Source organism: Pezoporus occidentalis, unplaced genomic scaffold (assembly GCF_034315485.1).
Source record: "Pezoporus occidentalis ecotype Australia unplaced genomic scaffold, CSIRO_AGI_Poc_V1 ctg62, whole genome shotgun sequence".
Taxonomy (NCBI): domain Eukaryota; kingdom Metazoa; phylum Chordata; class Aves; order Psittaciformes; family Psittacidae; genus Pezoporus; species Pezoporus occidentalis.
In genome coordinates, this window is record NW_026915966.1 from 272,254 (window position 1) to 297,046 (window position 24,793).

General features: G+C 50.1%; 2 protein-coding genes across 2 annotated transcripts in view; one reads left to right on the forward strand and one right to left on the reverse strand.

Annotated features, from left to right (window-relative positions):
* The first annotated feature begins 5,127 nt into the window (after positions 1 to 5,127).
* On the forward strand, positions 5,128 to 10,823 carry OTOP3 (otopetrin 3). Its single transcript, XM_062639810.1, has 6 exons — positions 5,128 to 5,677; positions 6,561 to 6,697; positions 7,397 to 7,455; positions 7,824 to 7,942; positions 8,395 to 9,320; positions 10,035 to 10,823. Exons 1-6 carry the CDS (start codon positions 5,287 to 5,289, stop codon positions 10,203 to 10,205), a joined length of 1,803 nt encoding a protein of 600 aa, XP_062495794.1. The 5' UTR covers positions 5,128 to 5,286; the 3' UTR covers positions 10,206 to 10,823.
* Positions 10,824 to 12,966: 2,143 nt separating this feature from the next.
* The window catches only part of HID1 (HID1 domain containing), a 28,628-nt gene continuing 16,801 nt past the window's right edge, over positions 12,967 to 24,793 (reverse strand). The window contains exons 8-19 of the mRNA XM_062639827.1: positions 24,435 to 24,491; positions 24,198 to 24,338; positions 23,735 to 23,825; positions 22,994 to 23,145; positions 21,725 to 21,803; positions 20,989 to 21,153; positions 19,619 to 19,846; positions 18,997 to 19,130; positions 16,475 to 16,555; positions 16,038 to 16,129; positions 15,558 to 15,716; positions 12,967 to 15,097 (exon numbers count right to left, since the gene is read on the reverse strand). Coding sequence (XP_062495811.1) covers positions 15,034 to 15,097; positions 15,558 to 15,716; positions 16,038 to 16,129; positions 16,475 to 16,555; positions 18,997 to 19,130; positions 19,619 to 19,846; positions 20,989 to 21,153; positions 21,725 to 21,803; positions 22,994 to 23,145; positions 23,735 to 23,825; positions 24,198 to 24,338; positions 24,435 to 24,491 — 1,443 coding nt within the window. The 3' untranslated portion in view covers positions 12,967 to 15,033. The remainder of the gene's footprint in view (positions 15,098 to 15,557; positions 15,717 to 16,037; positions 16,130 to 16,474; positions 16,556 to 18,996; positions 19,131 to 19,618; positions 19,847 to 20,988; positions 21,154 to 21,724; positions 21,804 to 22,993; positions 23,146 to 23,734; positions 23,826 to 24,197; positions 24,339 to 24,434; positions 24,492 to 24,793) is intronic.

Sequence of the window (24,793 nt, forward strand, 5' to 3'; positions counted from 1 at the left end):
ACCTCCTTGGCCTCCCAGGGATCTGAGCACTTGCTGTGCTGCAGGGGTATGGGGCAAGCACTGAACCCCACCAGTAGGAACCACAGAAAGGAAAGAGACAAAGAGCAGAGGAGAAATCACTGCTCAGGAAAGAGCCGGGGAGGCCACAGCCAAGGTCAGGACTGAGTCACCGTCCCACCGCGACCAGGGTTTCCCATCCCCTCCTCTGCTGCTGACTCATCTGTTATTTGAGGGCGAGTTTTGTTTTATTAGGTGCAAAAAGATAAATAAACGTTTTATCTGGGTGATTGGGTGCGAGGCGTGCCCGGGACAGGCCAGGAATCTGAGTTAATCATTATCTGTCCGCGCGGCAGGTGGGAAGTGGATGCATGGAGGAGGTCACAAGGCTGGAGATGAGGGTTTGCAGCACCAGCACTGGCTCTCTGGAGCGCTGGGAGCCAGGGCAGGAGGTGCTGGTGGAGGAGGCACATCCCCCGGAGCAAGGTAATGGTTCTTACCAACAAGGAGCAGCTCGACGGTGGCAGGAGGCTGAAGGGACCTGCTTTGAGGACCACCGGGTCCATGCTTCATGAGCAGAGCCGGCGCATCCCCATTGGAGCCCATGCGGTGCTGGGGTGCTGCAGCCCGGCTCACCTCCTGCTGCTCACGGTCAGGGTGCTGCCGTGGAGAGACGTCACCATGCAGTTATCGGAGGAGAAGGAAGGGTGTGAGCTGGTCCCGGGGCTCGTGGTGGCCTTTGGGCAAACACAGCGGCTGGGCATGAACCTCCTTCCTCCCAGGGTCCTGTTGACAGATCCGCTTGGCCCAGCCTGGGTGCTATCACCGCTTAAGTGCACAGATAAAGCCATTAATAAGCACGCTGCTGATAGCAGAGGGGCAAACATCGCTGCTACTGTAAGCAGCTTTCTCCCAGCCCGTGGGTAAAGGCAGCTTCTGCAGGGCAGTGATTTATGTGCTCAGTCAATGCAGTGAGTTCAACTCATCCTCTCCCTTCCCGCCCCTCTCCTGCGCACTTGCTTGCTCAATGACTTGGTTAAACTTGTGTCAACACACTCAAGTTAAACAGCTTCTCTCCTTCAACAGAAAGGCCACATTAGGACGATTAAGCAGTCTCCCAGGGCTACACAGCTCTTTTGGATTCACTTTTAGCTCCAGAGACAGAAGAGAGCAAGGCAGGCAAGGAAGGATGCCGCATCTTTGCAGCCCAGATGCTTGTTGGCAAAACCACGGGGGCACAACAGGCCCCAAAGTCTTATTTCAGCCCCATCCTTAAAGGAATGTGGCTCTATGGAAAACCTCCAGGTTCACAGATATATTCAGACTCCTGCATTCTCCTGGAGAAACCGGCTATTCATGGCTTGGGAGGGGGTACTGTTCACTGAGGGAGGAACTGGCTGGATGGCAGAGCCCAAAGAGTGCTGGTGAATGGAGTTAAATCCATTCAATATATACGTGTTCCATACATACAGGTGGTGCTCCCCAGGGCTCAGTGTTGGGGTCAGTTCTGTTTAAGGTCTGTATCAATGATCTGGATGAGGGGATCAAGCGCACCCTCAGTGTGACATCCAGTTGGGAGCATTGATCTGCTGGAAGGTAGGAAAGCTCTAGAGAGGGATCTGAACAGGCTGCCGCAATGGGCTGTGGCCAGTGGGATGAGGTTCAACATGTCTCAGTGCTGGGTTCTGCACTTGGGTCACAACAAATCCCTGCAATGCTCCAAGCTTAGGGAAGAGCAGCTGGAAAGTTGCTTGGCAGAAAAGGACCTGGGGGTGTTGGCCAACAGAAGCAGAACATGAACCAACGTGTGCACAAGTAGCCAAGAACCCACCAGCATCCTGGCCTGGATCAGCACCAGTGCGGCAGCAGGACCAGGGCAGGGATTGTGCCCCTGCACTGGGCACTGGTGAGGCCGCACCTCCAATCCTGTGTTCAGCTCTGGGCCCCTCACTGCAAGAGAGACATTGAGGTGCTGGAGCGGGGCCAGAGAAGGGAATGGAGCTGGAGCAGGGCCTGGAGCCCAAGTGTGATGGGGAATGGCTGAGGGACCTGGGGGGTTCAGTGTGGAGAAGAGAAGGCTCAGGAGGGACCTGATGGCTCCCTACAAGTGCCTGAGAGGAGGATGGAGCCAGGAGGGGCTGGGCTCTGCTCCCAAGGAACAAGGGATGGGACAAGAGGAAACGGCCTCAAGCTGCACCAGGGCAGGTTTAGATGGAGCTGAGGAACAATTCCTGCCCCAGAGGGTGCTCAGGCATTGGAACAGGGCAGGGCTGCAGTCACCATCCCTGGGGGGGTATTTAAAAGCTGTGTGGCTGTGGCACATAGAGACATGGGTTAGTGATGGCCTTGGCAGCGCTGGGGAGCAGTTGGACCAAATAATCTTAAAGGTTCTTTCCAACCTATAATTCCAGGCCTCCATTTCCCAGTTCTGCACGGTCACCCCAATTTAGAACCACAGCACTGAAAACCAGTCAGGTTTGTTAATGTCTTGCATGTAAATCATTGAGTTTGTTCAATGCAGACACCACCAAACAGCTCTTGGGAGACCTCAGATCATCGTTTAGCTCTAGAATGGGGGCTGGAGGAAGGAGAGCTCTATTGCTTCCAGAGCATCAAAGCAAGGACAGGGCTCTCCAAGCAAGCTGGAGCTGCTGATGCTATGGGGAAAGGCAGAACAAATCTGGCTCTGGGTATTCATGGAAACCAACCCAGGTCCGTGCCCTGGCTCCAGCAGAGCAGTGCAGGGCTTTGGGCAGGCAGTCAACGCAGCGGCTGGACCAGCGCACTCTGGGTGTTCTCACCCAGGGCAATGGGCCCCTTTCACTCTTGTTTTCCATCCCTTTCGTCACATCCCCACGCACGATAACCCGTGCTCCACCACCCACTCCTGCCCCTAATCAGCCTCTGAGAAAGGGTTTCATGGCTCTGAACTCCCAATAACCTGTTTGCCATCGAGAACCACAGGGCTTGGGGTTCATCCTGGGACACGCAAACTGCTTCCGTGGAGAGCCCCATCCGCTCCTGATGGACCCCCTGGGCTCACCAAGTCAGCCAGGAATGCCAAGTCCTCCATCGCCAACAACAAAAGCAAGGGGGTCAGCTCACCATAGAGTCATAGAAATCAGTTTGCCCCACAACAGGAGAGGGAACAGAGACAGCCTGGACCTAACGCATCCTTGACATGAGGGTTTGCACACAAGGGTCCATATGTGAACTCAGCATTAGTAGGTTGTGGCTATCACCCCCAAAAGAAGCAACCTCTCTGCCAAATTGGCATCACCCCTGCATGAGTTTTGCATTTTGGGTCAATTTGGGTATCTGTGCCCTGGGTAAAAGCAAAAAGTAATGGTACACTGGAGGAAAAAACCCTTAGGATCTACCTAAACCCAATGGAGTGGGGAATGCGAGTGGATTTCAGCCAAGCACTCCCAGCTCAAGCCTGTGCCAGGAGGCTCAGGCGAGAAGGGAGCTAATCGTGGCACACATTAGTCACCACAGCTCTGTGGGTTTACCAACTGGCACATCCTGTGCCAAGGCCCTTGGCATGGGGCAACGCAGCAAGTGCACAAAGGAGCTGATCCCCATTGGCTGCCCTTGGCAGAGCCGAGAGCTTCTCACTGAGTAATTAATGTAATGACAATAATAGACCCAGAGTAAACAAGGTGGAAGGGAAGGAGGAAAAAAATCAATGGGTTGGGAGCAGAGGCCACGTTCAGCCGGAGCAGCCCCAGCTCCCAACAGCTCCGTCCTGGCTTCCTTGGGCTGCTGCAAAGGCTTGGGAGCATCCTGGTGGCACTCGGGGAGTGGTTTGACCATCGGCTGTACCCAGTGGCTGGAGGTAAGGGCTGGGGCTTGGCACGGCTTCGGGATCAAGGGGCTGGGTGCAGCCTGTTCCAGGCACTTGGGGTCCCCCTGATGGGTTTGCAGCTGTGATTTATGGCTTCTCCTCTCCCTCCCCTGACTGCAAAGCAGGGGAGTTAAAGCCATAGGGGAAGGGAGGGAGTTTGCTCCTGTGCTACTCAGTTCAGAGAGTTTCGGAATCAAATGGGGAAGAGTTGAGGATCAAGCTGCACTGACAGAAGTGCAGTGAACACCCAGGGACCAAAGGGAGATGGAGCACCTCAGAGCACGGCAAAATAAGAGGGAAACATTCCATCTCAACCCCTTCTCAGACAACTTCTACCCTTAAAACCCTATTATATATTATATATATAAGACAACTATGTACATATATTTCCCTCAAACACATCTCAGGGGCTGCTTTCCCTCCAGCCATCCCCTACCACAGGGTCACTCCCTGGAGTGAAAGCATCTTTCCTTATGCTATATGTATAAGAGAGGCTGATCTTACCTGGTTGCTGTGTGTGATCAAATTGATTTCTCTCTCATGGGCAATATGGTCCTAACTGAGATGATTCCAAAAGCTGGATAGAAAAGCTCCCAGCCTCTGGATGTCGACTGGGCCAATCCCTCAAGCTCCTCTGTGTCGGTGTGCCCATAGCTCTGTGTTACAAGTAGAATAAGAACAACTAAGCAGGTATTAACTTTGCCCCTGGTGTCATCCCATCCGGGTGGGAGGCTGGAGCTTTCCCCAGCAGTTTAGATCAAACCCACAGACCTCTTCATCCTCTCCAGCTCTGCCATCGTTTGTGCACCATACAAGAAGCGTGCTGGAACCCAGTCCAAAACCACACGGGAGAGGTTGGAGCCATCAAACACAACCGAACTCTTTGAGTTTTGGAGCAGGTCCGAGCTTGCTCTGTGCATCCGCCTCATCCTTACAGCGACAAAGGGAAAGGAGGAAACCTGAACCCAGGGCTGTCAAAGGTGAGTGTGGGAGCTGTTTGGGTGCTTCTGGTCCCAACAGCTTCCAGCAGTGGTGGGGCAAGGCGGAGACATCAAATACCCATTTCAGTGCAGGTATCTCTGCACAGCTTTTGGCAGAATCATGGAATCACAGAATAGTTAGGGGTGGAAAGGACCTTAAGATCATCCAGTTCCAACCCCCCCGCCATGGGCAAGGGCCACCCCACACTAAACCATGTCAGGGCCTTTTCCCAGTGCCTTGCAATGACTCTGCCCACCAAGAAGTGTTTAACACCGAATCTGGGCTAAACACCAATCCCTTTGCCCCCTCATCCTCTTGGAGCAAGGAGGGGAAGCTGCAAAGCACGGAATGGAGGTCACCCCACAAGTGGCTTTACAGCAGAGCGCAACCTCTCCTCTCCGCGTGTCCCCCTCCAACCTTTCCTGCTTTAACCCCCCCTTTGCTCAGCAGGCAGATGAGCCATGTCAGGCAACAAAGTCTCCAAGCAGAAGTCCTGCCAGCACTGCAAGGACAGGTCAGCGTCAGCTCCACACGACACCTCCACCATCCACTACGAGAAGTTCTGGCTGTACCGGCACTGCTCCTCGGTGCAGCAGCGGGACAGGCAAGCCCAGAAAGCAGGGCAGCTCTTCTCAGGGCTGCTGGCCATGAACGTGGTGTTCCTGGGCAGTGCCTTTGTCAGCAGTATGATCTTCAACCACGTGGCCATCACCCTGGCGGATGTCTGGATCCTGCTCTCCATCCTCAAGGTCTTGTGCCTGTGCTGGATTATCTACTATCTGCTGGGTACCAGCCGGCAGCCCCATGCGGTGCTGTACCGGGATTCCCATGCGGGGCCCATGTGGATTAGGGGTAAGTTCTGCTTTTGTTCATCACCTCGGGCCTTTCCCCTGCTTCCCTGCACTTAGAAGATAAAGAAATGCTTCTACTAATAAAGCTAGGAAGCCACAGAGGATTGTAGTTAGGGCATTGGGAACCTCCCAGTGGGGAGATTGGGATAGGCTGGGGAAGGCACTAGCATAGTGATGCCACAGAGGAACCAGAGCAGCCAGGAGTCCTTCACCCTCCAGCCCAATTTCACCCTGTGGTCCCCTCCCAAAGCACAACTCGGGCATCTCCCACCAGCAACTGAGCAGCATGGCAGAGATGTAGGGAAGGTTTTAGCATGGCCACTTGGCACAGTGGGAGCAGAACCACCATGTTTACCCTCCCAGGGCGTCAGCAGCCCCGTGCCACCCTCGTCCTTGTTTAACATCACTGCAGCCTTGTATCCAGGGGAAGATTCCTGCCCCGTGAGTCACATCCCAGTGACACCCAGGCTTTCCTGGGAGATCTCCCATCAGTGGCTGCCCCACTTTGTGAAGTGACACTTGTCCCAGCAGCCCTGCCTCTGCTCATGATGGAGTTTCTAATTAGCGCAGTCTTGTTAACTAAGCACGGAGAACTGAAGGAAACAAAGCTGCAACGTGCCCGAGTACCTAAAGCTGCAGGGAGGTGTCCAAGGTGAAGGAGAGGAACAATTAAAAGGTCCTAACTTCTGCGGACTGGTGCTGCCAAAACCACAACCAGGTTCAGCTACCGGGCTCCCCTTTGTCTCTTCCTCCACAGATAATAAGAATTCCACATGGGAAAGCCTCCAGCTCCGAAGGTGCACGAGGTTTCCAGTCCCCAGCCAGGCCCAGGTGCTCCACAGACATGTCTTCATTTATTTACTGGTGTTTCTGCTGTTTGCCAGGGTCAGTGCTGCTCTTCGGCATTTTCAGCATCCTCCTGAACACATTTCATATCGGCTACAGCGCGGTCCTCATCCAGTGCAAATCCAGGGTGGAAATCGTGTTCCCCAGCATTGAAATCCTTTTTATTTGCACCCAGGTACTGCACGTTACCCTCCTGGACTCCTGCTTATTCCCTCTGTCCCATTCCCGGGAGATAGGGGTGGGGAAAATGGGGACACCTGGGGAATTGGGTGCACACGAGGCATTCCCATGAGCATTAAAGCATCACGCACCACCACGCTCCTCATGTGCCAGGTGGAGAATGAAGTAATAAGGCTTAGAAAGAAATCACCCCAGCAATACCTGACGTGCTGCAGGATGCAGACAAATCTGTCTTGAAGCATCAAAGCAGGGAGAAAAGAGGAACCTTCAGATCTGCCAGAGATGTCTCTGCACCAGGCTGAGACCCAGCCTCTCTATTTGCTAATGCATCCCCCCCAACAAAGTGCTTTGTGCACAGAAACATCTCACACGCTTTGAACTCCGGTGCCAACCTTCTTTCCAGCCCCAAACCCACGTCTGCAAAGTAAACTCGCTCCCATCTCAGCAGCAAATACCACAGGGACAGAGAACAGCAGATCTCCTAGATCAGCACTAGGTGCAGGCACACACATGCTGCAGTCACACACGCCAGCACATGCCTCAGCACTGAGATGCAGGTGCACACATGCCACTTGCACAGAGACAGGGTTGGTCCCACTTGGACTCATGCCCTCTTGCCTGCCCGTCCCTTTGCACTGTGCATGCAGCAGGCTGCCAGCTTCACCCTGCTCATGTCATTGTTATCTATTTGCAGGCTTTTTTCCTGTGGCATCACTCCAAGGACTGCATTCAGGTGCAGCACAACTTCACCAGGTACAAAGAGGGGGGAAAACTGCCTTCTACTTCTCTAAAGAAACCCTTTCTGTCTGCTTATGATCTCCAATACTCCTGTCTTCATCTGGTCTCTCTATATTCTGTATCTGATTCTCTATATTCACACTCTGTATTCTGCATCATGCAAGAACCAAGCTGAGACTTGACCAGACCCATCCTCCTTCCACTCATCTGGGCTCACCAGCTCTCTTTGGTTTCTTCAGCCCAAGGCCCCACTTGAGCCTTGGACTGCAAAGCTCATTGCTCCCTCTTGACCCCAAATCCCTTCCTGCTGCACAGCTCAGGGACCAGCTCTATGGCTGGAGGAGGAGCTGGGGTGGCCTCCCCATTCCTCTCTCTTCTCTCAGGTGCGGGCTGATGCTGACCATAGCCACCAACCTCCTCCTCTGGCTCCTGGCCGTGACCAACGACACCATTCACATGGAGATCGAGTCTCAGCTGCGAGAGGTGGAGCAGCGATTTGCAGGCAAGGCTCCTCCTCACATCCCTGCTTGCGCCAGGCAACAGTCTTTGGTCAGGGATGCAGTTATCACAACCACTTCCCCCATATGTCACAGATTCCCTGTTACTGGAGCTTGTCTCAAGGAGATGGGCTGCAAGGGGAGAACCTCCTCACTTGGAGGGAGGTGTTCTGCTATGAAACCCTGGGACTGAGAGCTAGGAAAGGAGAAGCCCAACAACTGTTAGTATTTCTGCTCATGTTTATCTGTCAACTGCAAGCAAAAGCTTGACAGATTAGACCACGTTTGCTAAGCCCTGTTGTTCTGAACCCTCACAGCCTGAGGACCGAATGGTAATCACTGAACATCCTACTGATCTCTGGTTCTGAGATCCACAGACACAAGAAACTCCCACAGATAGCCATGAAATGCAGGCCATCTCCCTCCTAATTGTTGCCTTCCTCTTCTCATGCTCCAGGCAACGAGACTGTCTCATGCACATGCCCAAACACAACCATCTGCAAAGTCTTCCAGAAGGGCTACATCCTGCTCTACCCCTTCAACACCGAGTTCTGCCTCGTGTGCTGCTCCGTGCTGTACGTCATGTGGAAGAACGTGGGGAGACGCATCAGCCACCACCACGTCCCTCACATCAAGCACAAGTTCAAGCTGCAGGGGGTGGTCTTTGGACCACTGCTGGGTGCCATTGCTGTGATCATTGGGATCTGTGTCTTCATGATGTACCAGATCCAGGCCACCAGCTCAGTCCCGGACCGCCAGGTCTTTGTGATGTTTTATTCATACTACGTTGTACTCCTGCCCCTGATGAGCGTGGGTGCAGTGGTTGGGACGATCATCCATGCCTTGGAAAAGAAGGAGCTGGACACAGTGAAGAACCCAACTCGCAGCCTGGATGTGATCCTGCTGATGGGGGCAGCCCTCGGGCAGATCGGCATGTCCTACTTCTCCATTGTTGCCCTTGTAGCCACCGACCCCAGGGAGCTGCTCAACAGCCTCATCCTGTCCTATTCTGTCCTCCTCATCCTTCAGACCATCACCCAAAACATCTTCATCATTGACGGGCTTCACCGGCAGCCCTTAGTGGCAATAACCGAGGCCAGACGCACAGGACACGCCAGGCACCATGCAGCAGCTTCGGAGCTACGTGAGGAAGAGGAAACCACAACAGGCAGCAGACAGGGGCACACACACTCCGGCAAAGAGGAAGAAACAAAAGAAGAGCAGATCCATGAAGCCTGTGACCAGAGGCGACTGAGCATGCTGGAGCTGGGACAGGAGATCCGCAGAGCCTCCCTGTCCTATATCCACAGCTACTCTCACCTGAGCTGGAAGAGGAGAGCACTGAGAGAGATCTCATTCTTCTTGGTTTTGTGCAACATCATAGTAAGTACTGCTCTCTGCCTCGTCATAGCTTGGCTGAGCCAGCATGACCTGTGATAAAGATGTGCTCTCCTTGGCTTTCTTTTGGGCTATTCCAGACAGGAAACCTTTGCTCATCATGCTCCAACCCATGGTGAAGCAAGTCAAGGTTGGCTTTGCTGTTAACATCCCCACTCTCATAATTATAAGGCCTCTTTTGTTACCCAAAGAGTCAAATATGGCTGGGTTTCCTGGGTGCAGAAAGCTGATAAACCCTTAAGAGCCAAGATTTTAGCCTCTGAAAAGGTTATCTTAATCGGTAAGGGTGTTCCATGAGATAGGTGGAGGAAAGTGAGGCACCAGCAGTGAGGCTTTGTGAGTGTCCAGGATTCAAACTCACCCAATTCCATGCATTGCTCTCTGGGATCTTGAATCAGCATGGATCTTCACTGCAGCCTTAACACACTGAAAACGCATTGGCCAAGGAAACAGTGGAATTCTGTAGAAAGATGAAGCTGTCTGGGGCAGAATGAGCCTACCATTAGGAATTCAATAGGATTTGATTTATAGCCAGGTCTCAGCAGCATAACTGGGGGGGTTCCTTCTCTTCCCTGACAGGGAGACTCTGATACTCTTGCAACACTCCTACAATGACTTTAGCCAGTGCTGAGATCAGAGTGCAGGTAGGAGATGGTTTCTCATCCTCTCACTTTGCTCGTTTCCCCCCCACCTCTTTAGCTCTGGGTCATTCCCACATTTGGAGCTCACCCCGTCTTCGAGAACGGGCTGGAAAAGTCCTTTTACGGCTACTCCACCTGGTTTGCCATCGTGAACTTCGGCCTCCCCCTGGGGGTGTTCTACCGAATGCACTCCGTGGGGGGACTCCTGGAGGTCTATGTCACGGCCTGACCCACGCCGACTGCCACCAAGGGGCTGGGCTGAACTGGTGAACAAAGGTGCAGGAAGCAGCGGAGGTGCACATGGAAGCTGTGAGGGTTTTTCTCTCCAGCTTCTGCTTTGACTTCTCCTTGCGCAACCCCTCTGAGGTTCAGCAGAAGAGGAGGTTGGTTTTGTTACTGGTTTTATCATAGACTCAAAAGCCCCAAAACAAACTCTCTTGCTGCTCTAAGGAAGCCTGGCTGCTGGGACTTTAGTCTGCCAGTGGATGCTGCATGGCAGCAAGTAGGGCTTGACCAGCTCCTACTGAAATCTTCCAGAACACAAAAGCAGCCTTCAACCAAAGCAACAAAGACTCACCCACACTCCATAGACCTTTAAATACCCACAGTCAAGCCCCACCAGCCCCAGAACTGCTCAGCAACCTGCCATCCTGCAGCACAGGAGAGACATGTCACCACCAGCCCCACTAGAAGCAGATACAGCCACAGCCACTCAGAAATGACCCAAACACACTTTGTGTGTCATATTCAAAAAGCAGCTGGTAGCTGCTTTAATGGTCACAACAGGGACTGTTTGTTTGCTCTTGGTGCTGGCAACCACATCAACTTGTGCAAGCCCTGTAGGATCCAGCCCCACAGTAGCTCTCAGCACTGAAGAACAGGGCAGGCCTTTGGACCTGCAGTGGTTCAGCACATCATCTCCAATTATCAAACCCAGAAGCTGTAACTTTACCTTCCCTTAGTGAGAATAAACTCTTTCTCCTTACAGGCACTCACAGAGCCTCAAATGAAAAGCCCCAGAGAAGCACTAGATCTGATCACTAGGGCTTGCTGCTGCTCATACACAGTGTTAGCACCAGTGGGTACTAGCAAAGGTCCCATCCTTGCACACACAGCTGGTTCAAGAGCTACTGACAGACCCTCAGTGAATCCCTCCCTACCCCAGCACTTCAATCCCACTGCTGCTTTGCACTCCCATGACCATTTCACAAGGTGCACTGTAAGGGAACATGTGCACAGCCTGATCAAAGACCCATCAGCACTTGGTCTGCAGGAGATGCTTTGAAAGCACGTGGAAGAGCAAAGGGGCTTGTGACTATGAGTCCAAATACAGAGCCTGATGAATGGAAATAAAGAGATTGAATTTTCATGTGTTAGCTTGTGAAATCTCTGGCTCTGCACTCAAAGACCAGACTCAAAGTGAACTGACATTGACTTACACCACTCTTGTGCTCAGAGGTTATAGGAGATTTAAGAGCTGCCCTTATTTTACAATCAATCAAAGCCTTTGATGACTCTCAACCAAGGCCAAAGTAGCATGGTACAAAAGGTATCTATGTTATTGCTTCTGTTCCTCTACAAATCAATCCCACAGGTGCAGGTTTAGGACCAGAGCTTATTCTGGGGTGGGGCTGTGATCCCCTAGGAAAGCAAACTCTCCCATGACAGTTACAGTGATGAGAGCTGGAAACTCCTGAGCACACACAGAGCTCTCCATAGGATTCAGCACTGAGGCAGTGATAGCACCTTGCTGTGAAAACACAAGTGGGAATGACTGCACAAGCATGAACTTTGCCCAATAAATGTTTTTACTTAGGCCTGTGTCAACAGAAACATGCCATGAGAAACAACAACTGGATAAAATAGGCTCCAATAAAGTTAATTATTATTCTTATGTCAGAGTTTACACCAAGGGATCCACAGGAGACACATGCCAAGGGCTGGCCCTTTCAAATGATGAACATCAACCCAAAACTTTCTAGTTAATGACAACCCAGAAACAGGGAATTATGTACTTCATGGGCAAACCCATGGCCTGGATTTTGCCTGCAGACAGAACACTGCTTAAGTCACTGAGCCTACAGGTGACTTTGGAGGCCTTCCACTGAGATATAAACACTAAGTCCCACAGCTCCTATGTGCAAGTATGCCCCCAAAGAGAAGTTGACTTGTGATTTCTTGCTGGTAAGCAGACAGGACACCTGCATACATGATTATAGTGTGATAAGGAATGAAGCCCACCAGGGCCAACTCTTACCTACAGCCGCTATAGGTCAGAGAAGTGCTCAGGGCCCTCCAGACCCAGTTCCAACACTGCAGATTAAGGTAAATCCCACAACAAGCAACAGTAGAAGCCCTCTTCTAGGCCAAAGAGAAATTCAGGGTCTAAGGTTCCAGCCCTTTCACTCAGAGGGATTCTATCTCTGGACTGATTTGTGTTTACCTCCAGGAGGGATAAATCCATGGACACACTGTTTGCATGCAGTTAAAACTGCCCTTGGCTCCTTCACAAGGCCAGGGGCAGAGCAGGGCACAGTAATCAAAGCCTAGTGAGCAGTGAGCCAGCCTTGACTCCCAGATCCAACACAGCCAGGACATGTAAGTGACCTACCTGCTCCTTTGTCATCTGCCACCCATGAATGGCCTTCAGAGCTCTCCCAGGGCCAGGGTGTCTGTTTATGGGCCTTCAACTGCACAAAGGTTTTAGTACACGCTTCAAAGTTGGGAGACTTGACCCTGTTTGATCTAGTTTCTTTGCTGTACCCTTTCAGGCAGTTACCTCTGATGATGTCTCATGCCATAAACAGAAATGGCCCAAAACCACACAGTTCAGGCTCATTTTCCAGAGCCCAATCTTCACTTCTCATTAAAATATAGACTCCATACACTGCAGAGGAAGCCAGCACACGGTCTCCTAGTAGCACAAATCACTCCAGCATAAACCAAACAAGATTATAAACCTCTCTCTGGAAATAAACTAAACAACCAAGTGCATGTTTCAGATAATCTTTATCTTTCTCTCTGTAGGTAAGCAAATAGTTTACAGTGCAAGTTGATTTCCACAGAACAAGTATCAGACTCCAAACACCAAGAAACAAAACAGAAAGGTTTCCAGAGGAACTCACAAAGAAACAAAGCAGAAAAGAGAGGACGGAAGAGATCATGAGAACCAGCAGATCCATGGGAGGGAAGAGGCAAGCACATGGGACACAGGATGCCCCATTCCAGCTGTGAGGTGCAAGTGCCACACAATCAGAGGCTGGCCCCACCAAATCACATTCTTATATATGAGAGAGATTCCAAGTAAAACAGAGACCTCACCCTGTTTGCATCAGAGCAGGGATGAGGTCAGGATGGGGGTAGTGCTGGATGGCAAAGTGGGCTGGAGATGGGAGCTGGGAGGGGGAAATGACCTCTCTCTGTTTCACGTATTTCTTATCCTTCAAGAAAACCATTCAGGTTTCATTTCAGCTTTCTACTGACAGCCCACTTCCAGTGCCCAAAGGAGGAAACCAACTGACTATAGGCCAGCAGCACACCGGAGCAGCCCTCCCTCCAGGAGGGGACACTCACATTGCTATCCCCCTTGCTTTAAAACTCAGGCAAGGGTTACAAGTGTGTGCCATACCTGCCCCCTTTAACGTGTGAGACCTGTTCCCATGGAGTGACCTCACCTCTGGCAAAGAGCTCGTGGCCAGGGATCCTCTCAAGAGCCTGAATACCAGAGCACCAAGGACTAAGCTTTGGTGGAGAGAAAGGTCTCAGTTCATGACAGGACCCCTCACATTTCATTGTCTAAAGACCACACAGATCCAACACAACAGCCTCTCCCAGCAGAACACAAAATGCAACTCAAACCCAAGGATGTCTCCACCTATCCCATGCTGCTGAACCAAAGCCAGCAACAGTGGGTCTCCCACTAATTCCACTTCTGGCTTCCAAGATTTCACATGCTTGGGACCCAATACATTCAAGATGTGATAACTTGGTCACTAGCAAAACGCCCTGAAGAACTGAACTTTGCCTCAGCACTCTCCACTCCCTACTGACATGGAGATGCTTTTCCTCCTACAACTTCCAGATTCCTCCTACAACTTCCCTGAGTGTTTCCCTCAAACCCCTGCCTTAAACAGTAGTGTGCAAAAGACCCTTCCACTCCCTGCATTGCATCAGCCTGCCAGGCAAAGATGGAAGGATATGGTTCCCTTCAAACCCAGGTGACACTGTCCCTCCAGTCAACAGAAGAAGACTAAAGGAGTTTAACACGTCTCCTCTTGCTGTCACTGAGCCAGTCCCTATGTGCTCACATGGATTAAGCAGGGTTTTCCAAAGTGGCACACACTCCATTGCAGCAGCCTATCATGGAGGACAGGCTGCTGGGCCTGGCAGCCAAGGTAAAACTTCTCCTGCCACACCAAAGCACCAGCTCCTATGAAACTTCTTAAGCAGCTTTCCAGGAAAGGAGTAGAGAGATTCAGAGCTGAGACACGAAGTTTTCCTTCAGCTACTTCTCCTTTCGTTGGGATGGGATAACTTCCCTATCAATATGCAACTGAGACCAGGGAGACACCTGCAGCCAGAAGGGATGCCCTGGAAACTTTGTGGAGCCACATGAAAGTAACTGCAGTTTCCAACCCCATCTCCTGCAGGAATAGCAGCTTCTCCCTTGCACCCAATTTACAGCTAGTCTTATTCAATCACATGCTGACTGTGACAAGGCAAGGACAGGGTCAGATTGCTTTCCAGACCACATCCAGGAGCAAAAGAGTAACAGAAGAGCTAAGTACAACCTGATTTCTAGTGCAAACACAACAATGCACAACCCCTTAGACATCTTTCACTCAAGGTTCCTGGTGAAGGGTGAGGGAAGAGAAGTGAGCTGGGGGGAGGGATGTCCAAGCAGGTCCCAGTTAAAGCTTTAAATGACAGGGAGGTAAATGAAGTGATTGTCCTTTTGGTCTCTCAGCTGGATGTGAAATGCAGGAATAGCTGTGATGAAGCAGCACACAGCAGTCCTTAGATCCAGTGTATTTCTCTTCATAGAGGTAAGTGCTCTCTTAGACCCGTTGAATTTCAAACAGCTTCACATCTGTGTCATACCAGATAGGGGGATCCACATTCCTGACAGAGAAAGACAAGAGCCACTTTAGTCTCTGTGACCAGGTACATGGAATGCAAATCTCACAGCTAAGATTACAGGAGCTGCCTACACAGAATGCCTTCTGCTTTGCAAAAGAGGAAATCACTGGCTGAAAGACAATGCACCTTAGAGGGATGACAGTATCTACAACATCCCACAAAGCCAGAGCTTTGCACTAAATCTCTGCACCATCCCCTCTAGGCAGCTTTTCTACTCCCTGCTGCTGCCAGTTCCCAAACAAGCAGAGCTCCCTTCACAGCTCCCTTCACTCAAACCAGGTTTTGGAGCAACTGATTCAGCCTGGCCTCTTCCAAAGGAATGACATCTTTCCCTCCTGTAAATATGAGACAATCCAGAGCTGGCCAAGAACATGCAATTCTCTCTACAAGCCTCCCAAAAGTTTGGAAAAGACCAAGTTAGGTTGCATAGAAGTGGGTTTACCTCAAATAAATAACTCCCCACATGTAGGTCCGGAACCACATGGCAGTGCCCGAGTTTGCCTGGTACTTGCGGATGAGGATGGGGTGAGGCACAGGCAGCAGCCCCACCAGTGTGCCATGCTGCAGGAACTTGAGGATCTCCGATTCATCAGTGAGACCCCTGCAAAGAGGCAGATGAGGAACACCCTTAGCATGTCCCACAGGTACCCCAAAACTGCTAGCACAAAGTATCAGGCTAAACACACACAGACACAGAGCCAGCAATTGTGGCCACCAAGAACACACACTGCCTTTGCTGTAAAAAGGAGTTGAGAAGGGATCAAACAAGAAGCTCGGCAAGCAAAATAACATCTCCTCTGCCAAGACCATGATGCTCTCAATTAGACTTTACAAGGTTTCCCCCAGAGGCACTCCAAACTCTGCCAGCCTCACATTCCTCTTGACACACTGCACAGCCCTCGCCCTCCAAAGATGTACTTACTTGTCAATGCAGATCTTCTCCACCTGAGGGACCAGCACCTGCAGGAGCCTCATGATTGTCTGCAGGGGAAGCTTTGACTTCCAAGACATCACCTGTGAGTAGGAAGGCCCACAGGGAAATAAGGAATTTATCTATGGTTATCTCCACTATCTCTACAGCAAACGAGGTTTTACAAAAAGCACAAAGGTGATGGATGAACTGAGTGCACAAGAGTACTACAACATGAGCCACTCAATGAACCTAACAGGGCATTGGTTTAAATCAGGTAAAGCAAAAGATGGTGATAAACTTCTGGAGCTTGGACCACAAGTCAAAGATATTCCCCATGGGGAAGTGCTCCTGTGGGGAGTCTTTCAGGCAGGAGAAGCTGATGAAGTGTGTGGCCTTTCTGCCCCAACTCTCTTCATCATTGATGTCCTCTGTCCACATTCCCTTACCCAGTCAGGAGTTGGGGTCCACTGCCCACTGGAGGATGCACTGGAGAGACGCCTTCGATCCCATCGGGGGTGTGATGCCTCCTGGCAATAAATAGAATTTTGGAACACACCAAACCAACCAAAAGCAACCCACAGTTTACAGCAAGAAATACACCCATGTCCTGCTGACTTCCCCCCAGCTTTCCCAGAGGAGTTCTGGGAAACACAGCTCAGCTTGTCCATAGAACAGACCAAACCCACCAGACCTTCCATCACCAAACCCATATGCTTTGACCCAGAGAGTGCAATTTGGTGGGGTTAAGTTGTAGGACCCTCTGGCAAGGTCACAACTGCTGACACTCTGCTGGAAAAATCCACAGTGGGAAATTAAAGCAGGACTGACAAAGCCTGTCCAGGCACAGCACTTTCTTCTAACACAGAGACTGAACAGCTGAAGACCACAGCTTTACAGACCTCTGTCTACTGAGTATCTCTGGTGCCTATCCTGGAATTAACAAGTGGTTTTCCAAGGATGGGCTCAGAAACTCCTACCTAACAACTCCTGCTCCTTAAGGAATGACACACTCATGCCCCCAGACATGAATATCATCACCAGGCACTTTTGGGAAAGTACAAGACACAATTCTGTCTCATTTTTCTTCTTCCCATCAACCTGTTTGCATGTCTCTTATACAGCAGACATCAACATCCTGGTTTTCCATATTCACGGTGGGAAGAAAGGAAAAAAACCTTTAAAATCACTCTTAATCTCTGCATGACATAAAAATGGAAAGGCTTTTTCCTTTTGCAATGCACCCTGAACCATTCACTACTACCAAGTAACATCATCATTACTAGAGCTGACCTTTCTACAAAACAAATGGGAACACCACTTCCTTCCACAGCCACATGCATGGCTTCATTCACACATCACCTCTGCAACCAGCCACAGCAGGCTTGGGGCAGAGCTGTACAGCAATGCACTGGAAGCTGACAGTACTGTACCAGTCCTTTTCCAACTGGGAAAGAGCTCAAGCTGGACAGAGAAGTAATGACCTGTGATTATGTTTCATGGGCTACTGGAGGAAGACAAGCTTTCTTCAAGTTCTCAGCCAAGATCTCACTTAATAACAACATAACTGTGTGCTTAAGACATCTTGCTGACCACGGGCCTTCACCAGGAAAGCCTAGGAAGCATAAGTAAAACTGGTGCAGGGATATTCAGTAATTCAGTTCATTCCAAGCCTAAACAGCAATATTACGTTGCAGTGTTTGCAGCTACAACCCTTATCATTCAGCCTGCTCACTTTCAGTGCTGTGTCCTCATCAAGCTTCTAAAAATAAATTCATAAAGGCATAAAACCCTCTGATTTCCTGCAGATGACCCCATCTCCTTCCTCTTTCCTCCTCCCTTTCCCACAGCCCTTGCCCCCTCACAGCTGCCATCCAAACATTCACAGCCAGCTGGCACATTCAGGAGAAGTAAGATGAAATTACATGGAAATATGAAGCTGTTGAACATTTCACAAGACACTTTGATGTGGTTATGGCTGATAACGGGAGAACATTCAAACAGATAAAGGAAGGAAATCAAACCAGTCATAAGCGTGGGTATCCTATAATTTATATAGTATCCTTTATTCATTTATATTAAAGAAGCAGGTTGGGGCACAGTAGAACAATGCTCACATAGTCCGAAACACCACTACCCTTGGAGACAGATGTGTGCTGCCTAAAGTGCCATTTGGTAGCAGTGATGATTCTCCCCATAGCATTATCATAGAGTAACAGACTGGTTTGGGTTGGAAAGGACCTTAAGATATCCAGTTCCATCCCCCTGCCACGGGCAGGGACACCTTCCACTAGAGCAGGCTGCCCTGTCCAACCTGGCCTTGAACACTGCCAAGGATGGGGCAGCCACAGCTTCTCTGGGCACCCTGTGCCAGCGCCTCAGCACCCTCACAGTAAATAGGCTGCTCCACTGAAATGGTTGTTTTATAGCTCTTGATAGGGAAAGCCATCAAAAGCCAGAAAGCTGACACTGCCACCAGAGCCAGCACAGCCTTCATTCACAGACCACAGAGCCTCTGTCCCATCCACATGGCCAAAGAGCCGCACCTCAGCCAAGCCCTCATGGGAACACACTGTTCACAACACCAGCCCCCCAGAAGACTCTGGTAGAGCTCTGCATCCCAAAAAGAAGGGAGAGGAGAAAGCAACAGTAGTCAGAACCTGAGCTGAAAGCCTCCAGATGGGAATACATCCCTTTACAGTTACACACTTGCTGCTCAGGAGCTTTCATGGTGGTGGAAGCTCTCTTCTCTGGTGTCCCAGCTCTTGTGTCACCAGCACAGATTTGAAACACCCACCATGATGCAACAGGACTTCTGAACTACGGTGTTTCCAGCAGAGTGCACATGTGCATATTGCCTCTAATAGGATGCTTTTACTCAATGGGCCAACCAGACCTCTCCTTCCCAGGCCCCCATTTAGTCCACGGCACACCCCAGCCCTTCCCTGCACAGCAGATTGTCTGGCCTTACCCCGCTCCAGGGCTCCCCATCACTCACAGCTGAGGATGGGTTACCCTCTGGTGATGATTGTAAAGACTCAGGCTCCAGTGAACGCATGGTCCCATCCTCTGAGACCTGTGACTTCTCTGTCAGCTTGTCAATTCCTGTGTTCAAAAGAGACAAAGCTCAGGAACACAAGTGAATACATGTAAAAGCAAGGGGTTCTTTTTTTTGTCCTACCATGCACAGACACTCTATGCATCTGCTGACAACCAAATCCCTCTCCTTTCAACAGGAAAAGCAAGATCTAGCCTTGATTTCACTAACCCAAAGGAGTCCACTTGTCCCTAAGAAAATGCTCCTGATTAAAGAGGAGCAGAGGTTCCATGGATAGAGTTAAACTGAGGCAAAAGGTCAAGGTTAGGACAAATGGCCACGTGAATGTTAAGTCTGAGAGAAGCTCAAGGCTGTTTACTTTAACTTGTTTGTGATCAGCCTGGGCAAACTGATGTGAAACTCAGACGACAGGCAGTAAGTCAGTCACAGATGTAAACTCTTAATCTCTCCCACACCCAGTGAAAGGGTGAGTCCACACCGTATCTCCCAGAGGAAACAAGCCTCTCTCCTGTTACAAAGGTAAACTAAAGCTGACCTGGTGTAGCCACCAAACTTGTCTTCAGTGTCCCTGGCTCTGCAGGGGCAGCAGGACGGGAGCCTTCCATGGAGACCCCTTCCTGGGAGTTGGTGCGAGAAATAGGCTCTGGAGTCCTCTTCTTGCGCTGCAGCCCCTTCTGGATGGCCTGTGAGTCCGTGGGCAGGTTGGCCAGCTGGTGAAACACGTTCCGCTTCCGGATAACAGCATAGACCAAATTGGAGTTTCCTGGCAATCCAAGCAACAAAATGAGCAGAGAAATAAGACTCAAAGAGCTCTGCCAATACAGCACAGCTCACTGGGGACACAATGCATGATTGTGGAGACCCTGCAAGCCCAGAAAGCCACGCTTCTACCCACAAAGGCAATAGCCCAAGGAAGAAAGCAGAGCTCAATATCCTCTTATCCCTTACAAGGTAGTACTGGAAATTCAGTGAAATCCTTCCTAGGCTGGAAGGCTGACAAGAAATGGCTTAGAAACTGTCATTCAAACAACTGAGAGGAAAAAGGAGAGTGTAAATGACACATTAGCACCTCTTTTGAAAGAAATGGTTGTGAGACAAGATTCAATATTCCTCCAGCTTCAAAAAGAGCTCACAAAACACATCAGCGGCATTGCATTTGGTGAGAAACAGGCTTGAAATATCAAAGCCAAAAGACCAGAATTCTTCCTGCCTGCAAGGTGGCAGAGAACAGAATGAAACCATCCCCTAATATAAAACACAAAACAGCCACAAAGGCTGGTTTAGGATCTAGCAGTCACCACTTACAAGATTTCCATCAGGGAAGCAAAATGGCCACTCTCGAGTTGCAGCTTTAAAGCAAAGCATGACATTTGGAGCAGTTTAAAAGACCTCACTATTATTTCCTTGAGGTAAACGACTATCATGCAGTTAAGAGGCATTTCCTGGAAAGGCAGCAAGTGCCAGACTTTGTCTGGATGAGGCTGTTTGGTCTTTAGCTCCAGTGACTTGCTAAATCAGAACCAAGAGGCACTTTTAAATGTTTAAGGAGATGGAAGTTGGTTTACCCTCATCTACATTGCTGAGCAACATGAGCAGTTTCACAGCAGCATCCAGCCAGCCACACCTTCAGTGTTTCACACTCACTTTCTCTTCTTCTTTCCCACTAACCCAGCTCATCTTCTGGTCTTCAAGAGGTTAAGGTTTTGCTGATCATTAGCTGCCATCCCACTTTGCTCTAATCTGATCTATCTGGGTCAGCATCCAGCACTGATTACCTCCTAATTCAACTTCCCAATCCCAGGCAAGTCTCCATGTAGCTTCCCTCATCTGTTTGGACTTTCTCTGTCATTCCATCTCTTGGACTAAACTAGTGCAAACCAGCTAAACAAGCAGCCAGTCTCTTACCATCAAACTGGTACTGAATGATGTTGTTGAAGACTTCCAGCAAGAAGAAAACAAGGTGGTGGTTCTGGACAGCAGAAAACAGGAACCAGGTGGTGGAAAAAGCCTCCAGGAGATGCAGTAACTTGTTAGCAGCCACCATGGAGAGAGACTTCAGGTATGGAGACACTGTAAAGGCAAATTCAAACTGAAGAACTGAGGTGCATTTATTCACATAAATACACCTCTAAAAACGTTTTTACCACCCTCCCATCTTGCCCTTCTGGGAAAGCCTCATGGAATAGCTGAGCCCAACAGGGCTCCACAGAAATATTTTCAGTTACAAAAGAGGTCAACATAAAACCCTAGTAAAAGCAAACATTTGTGCTTTTAGAGGCTCTTGGGTAGTTTGACACCAGTAGCATTGCTGCTGGCACACCTCCTGAAAGGATGACACAATTGGAGCCATCGGCTAAGCCCCAGGGAAGCCACTGCCACCGTGGGGAGGTGGCACTCCCTGCTGGAAAGGGATGGCACTACCAACTGCCCTCACCAGACCCACTGCCAAATGCCCTCCTGCCACCCCCGAGGGGCTCCAGGGATGCTGTTGTCCCACCCTCTGCCCCATCTGACCTCAGACAGGTCTGATCAGCAGTCACTGACACTGGTCAGTGTTAGTGGACACAGGCAAGAGCACGAGAAGAGGGGAATGAGGGTGTCCCCTTTGTAGGCTGTGGTTCCACACTCTGACAGCACTTACCATTCACCACGATAGTGAGCAGGCAATCAAAGAGAGGCTGCAGCCGCTGGTGCCCGCTGGTGATGATCTTGTGAAAGACCTATGGCAAGGAAAGAGCTCTTGAGCAAGGTGGCACCTTACTGAAAGCACCCTCTCAACCAAAACCAGTGCCACCCCCACACTAATCGCTTCCTGACACCATTCCTGCCTAGGCAGGGCCCTGCACACGCCACAATTACACAGGTGGGGAACGCTGCTCTCACTGCAGGCTCATGCTCCAGGAGTACAAGCTTTCATTTACAAGGAATCCTTTGGGGATGTGATTAGGGCTCTACAGCACTGCAAACAGAAACTGACTGTCAGCTATTCCAAAACACACAAGCAGCCCAAGACAGAAATTAACCACCACGAAGTAAGAAACATCGTCACCTAAAATGGATTCTGACTCTGAACCCTAAGAGTAGCTGCTTGAAATGCCACAGAACAAATCGTTTCACATTTGGTTTTTATGCAAACTTCTAACTCAAATATTTGTCCTACTTTTCTTAACTATAACCTCAGACATGGAAGATTTGACATTCCCAGTCTCGGCCTTCCCACCTCTAGCTGGCATGCCTGCAGCAAAGGCCTGCAGCAGAACAAAAAATACAGAGATGATAGGAGTGTAATGGAATGTAACAGCAAAACACATGGCATCAACGGTTCTGGTGGGCGCATTTCTCCCAACTCTCTGTAATGGGAATCTCCTTTTGGAGGTTTATCAGAACCTGCTGAGAGATTCTTCTCTGGCAAACAAGCACAAACATGACAGGAGGGTACCACCACCTGAGGCTGGCACTACAAAACCCAAAGCTGTAGGGTTCAGCTTGGTATCACCAAGTTGTTCCCACTCGGACAGATGTGCTCCACACAACTCTGGGACACAAACAGCAATGCAGTCAGATCTCCTGCCTTCCCCACCCATGATCAAGTCTGGTAGAGGCTATGCACCCATTCCATTCATTCCACTCCCAGAGTCCTTTAGATACCAGTCCAGTGCTATCCCAGATCCTATTCTTTGGGATCACCTCATGCAGATGGAATTGTACCCTGCCAGGCACACCACCTCAGGTTAACAATGTGCAAAGATCCCACCAGTGCCTGGATGCATCCCACATGCTTTCTAGCTACTCAGTGGGTTGTGAATCTAGGAAGGATGAGTACATGGGAGGAGAAAAGAGGACACTTATTTGTGGAGGTATGCAACAGGAGTTAGGAAGGACAGAAAAGACCTGCTGGAGCTATACTCACTATGATGAGCAGATCTGCATGTGTCCCTGTGAAGACAGGGATGTCCATAGGCACTCGTACAGAATAGGGCTTGTTCAGTCGAACCCCAAAGTTACGCTCCCCACTGAGAAGCAGGAGGATGAAGACCCCAATGTGCATCAAGCCCACTCGTGCTGCAGGCAAAAACACATCACAGTGAGGCCAGTGGACTCCTGAAGGCAGAAGGCAATGAGAGGTAAGAAACACTATGGGACTGAAACGGCACAGAGCAGACCATCCACAAGGAACACCCCATACAGAGCTCCCCCTGCTGCCAGTACCACTGCTCTTCCCAAGCACATCTATGGGGCCAGAGTGTTAAGTCTTGGATAAACTATGGTTTTCTTCATTATGTTCTTGATGTAAACCCATCACCGTCGCAAGATAGATCCGAAGTCCTTCCACTATGCAGTGGAATGCCCAATTTATCCCCAAAGCAACAGCAGATTCCTCATTTCTCTCTCTCAGAGACACAGATTTCAACAGAAGGACTCAAAATGAGTTAACATGCTAAGGACCTCCATTCCCTGTGTTGTGGCATAGATCATGTCCTGCTTCTAGACACTAAAACCCAGCTATCTGAACCACTCCACCCTTCTAGAGGGCTAGAAACATGCACTTAAGATGCTATTGCATCTAAGTGGTAGGGAGGAAGCATCTTAAATCATTCTAGCTCAACTGTCAAGCACTGTTCATCCCAAATACTGAAAATAACCAACTTACACTGGTCTGCTCTGGCATCATTGAGAAAATACAGGATTGGGACAAGGATGTCCAACACATCGCTGCTCTTCAGCACAAAGAAGAGGAATTTCTGGAAGAAAGGGCAGGATTTCAGACCATCATAAGCAGATCTGATTTTCTGCAGCACCTGCAGGCCTCAGGACAGGTAGCCTCAAGCTAACAAATCTCTCAGTACCATTAGAAAGTCTGATGTATGCACCAGCTCTTCAACTCCTGCTATTTGTAGTTATAATAACACCTGCTCCAGCATTTGCCTCAAGCACTGACCTTCAGGAGCTGCAGCCTCTCTCATAAGCTGTCCCTATACCCAGAGCCCCCTTACCCCATGCAGCAGGGAGTAGTGCTGCTGATCAGTCACTGCTCACTGCCTGCCCGCAATCCTTCACCAGGCTCTGGGCAACAGGCAAGGTGGGGCAAAGCTCAGCAAGCAGCAGATCCACACCTTGTTGAAGTCACAGAGTTTCCAGAAGAGGACGAGGAGTTCCTGATGGAATTGGATCTTCTTGGCAGAGTTTGGCAGGTAGGTCTGGACCAGCGGGTTTGATAACAAGCGGGCCACTCCTTTGAGGATGAACTGGAAATCCTGCCAAGGGACCAGGAAAGAGGCTGTGGTGAACCCAGGGCTAATACAATCATCGTGAAAGCAGACAGGAAACAGTTGAGGACAGGAGCATGTTACCTCCTCTCGGTGTATCCTTGAGAGGTAATTCACAAACAGATTGTCTGGTCCAGGAGGCTGCGTGCAAAGAAAACGAGTGAAACACTTAATGGCAACAAGGATTACTCAGGAAAGCAAAGTGTAAATGGGGCTAATGTCTCATTTCAGCTTTCCACTCTGAATGATCCCATTTTAAATGCTAGGAGATAGAATGCCTCAGGGAACACTCAAGTCAGGGGCTTTTCACTTATATGCTCCTGATACAAGTTAGTGACCAAAGCCTAATGGTTTGGTCATGTACAGCTGCTTAGTGACCTACAGGAAAGAAGCAGAGGCAGCAGTCTGCAAGGGGAGGAGTGGTGCAGGGCTCTACAGGTCAA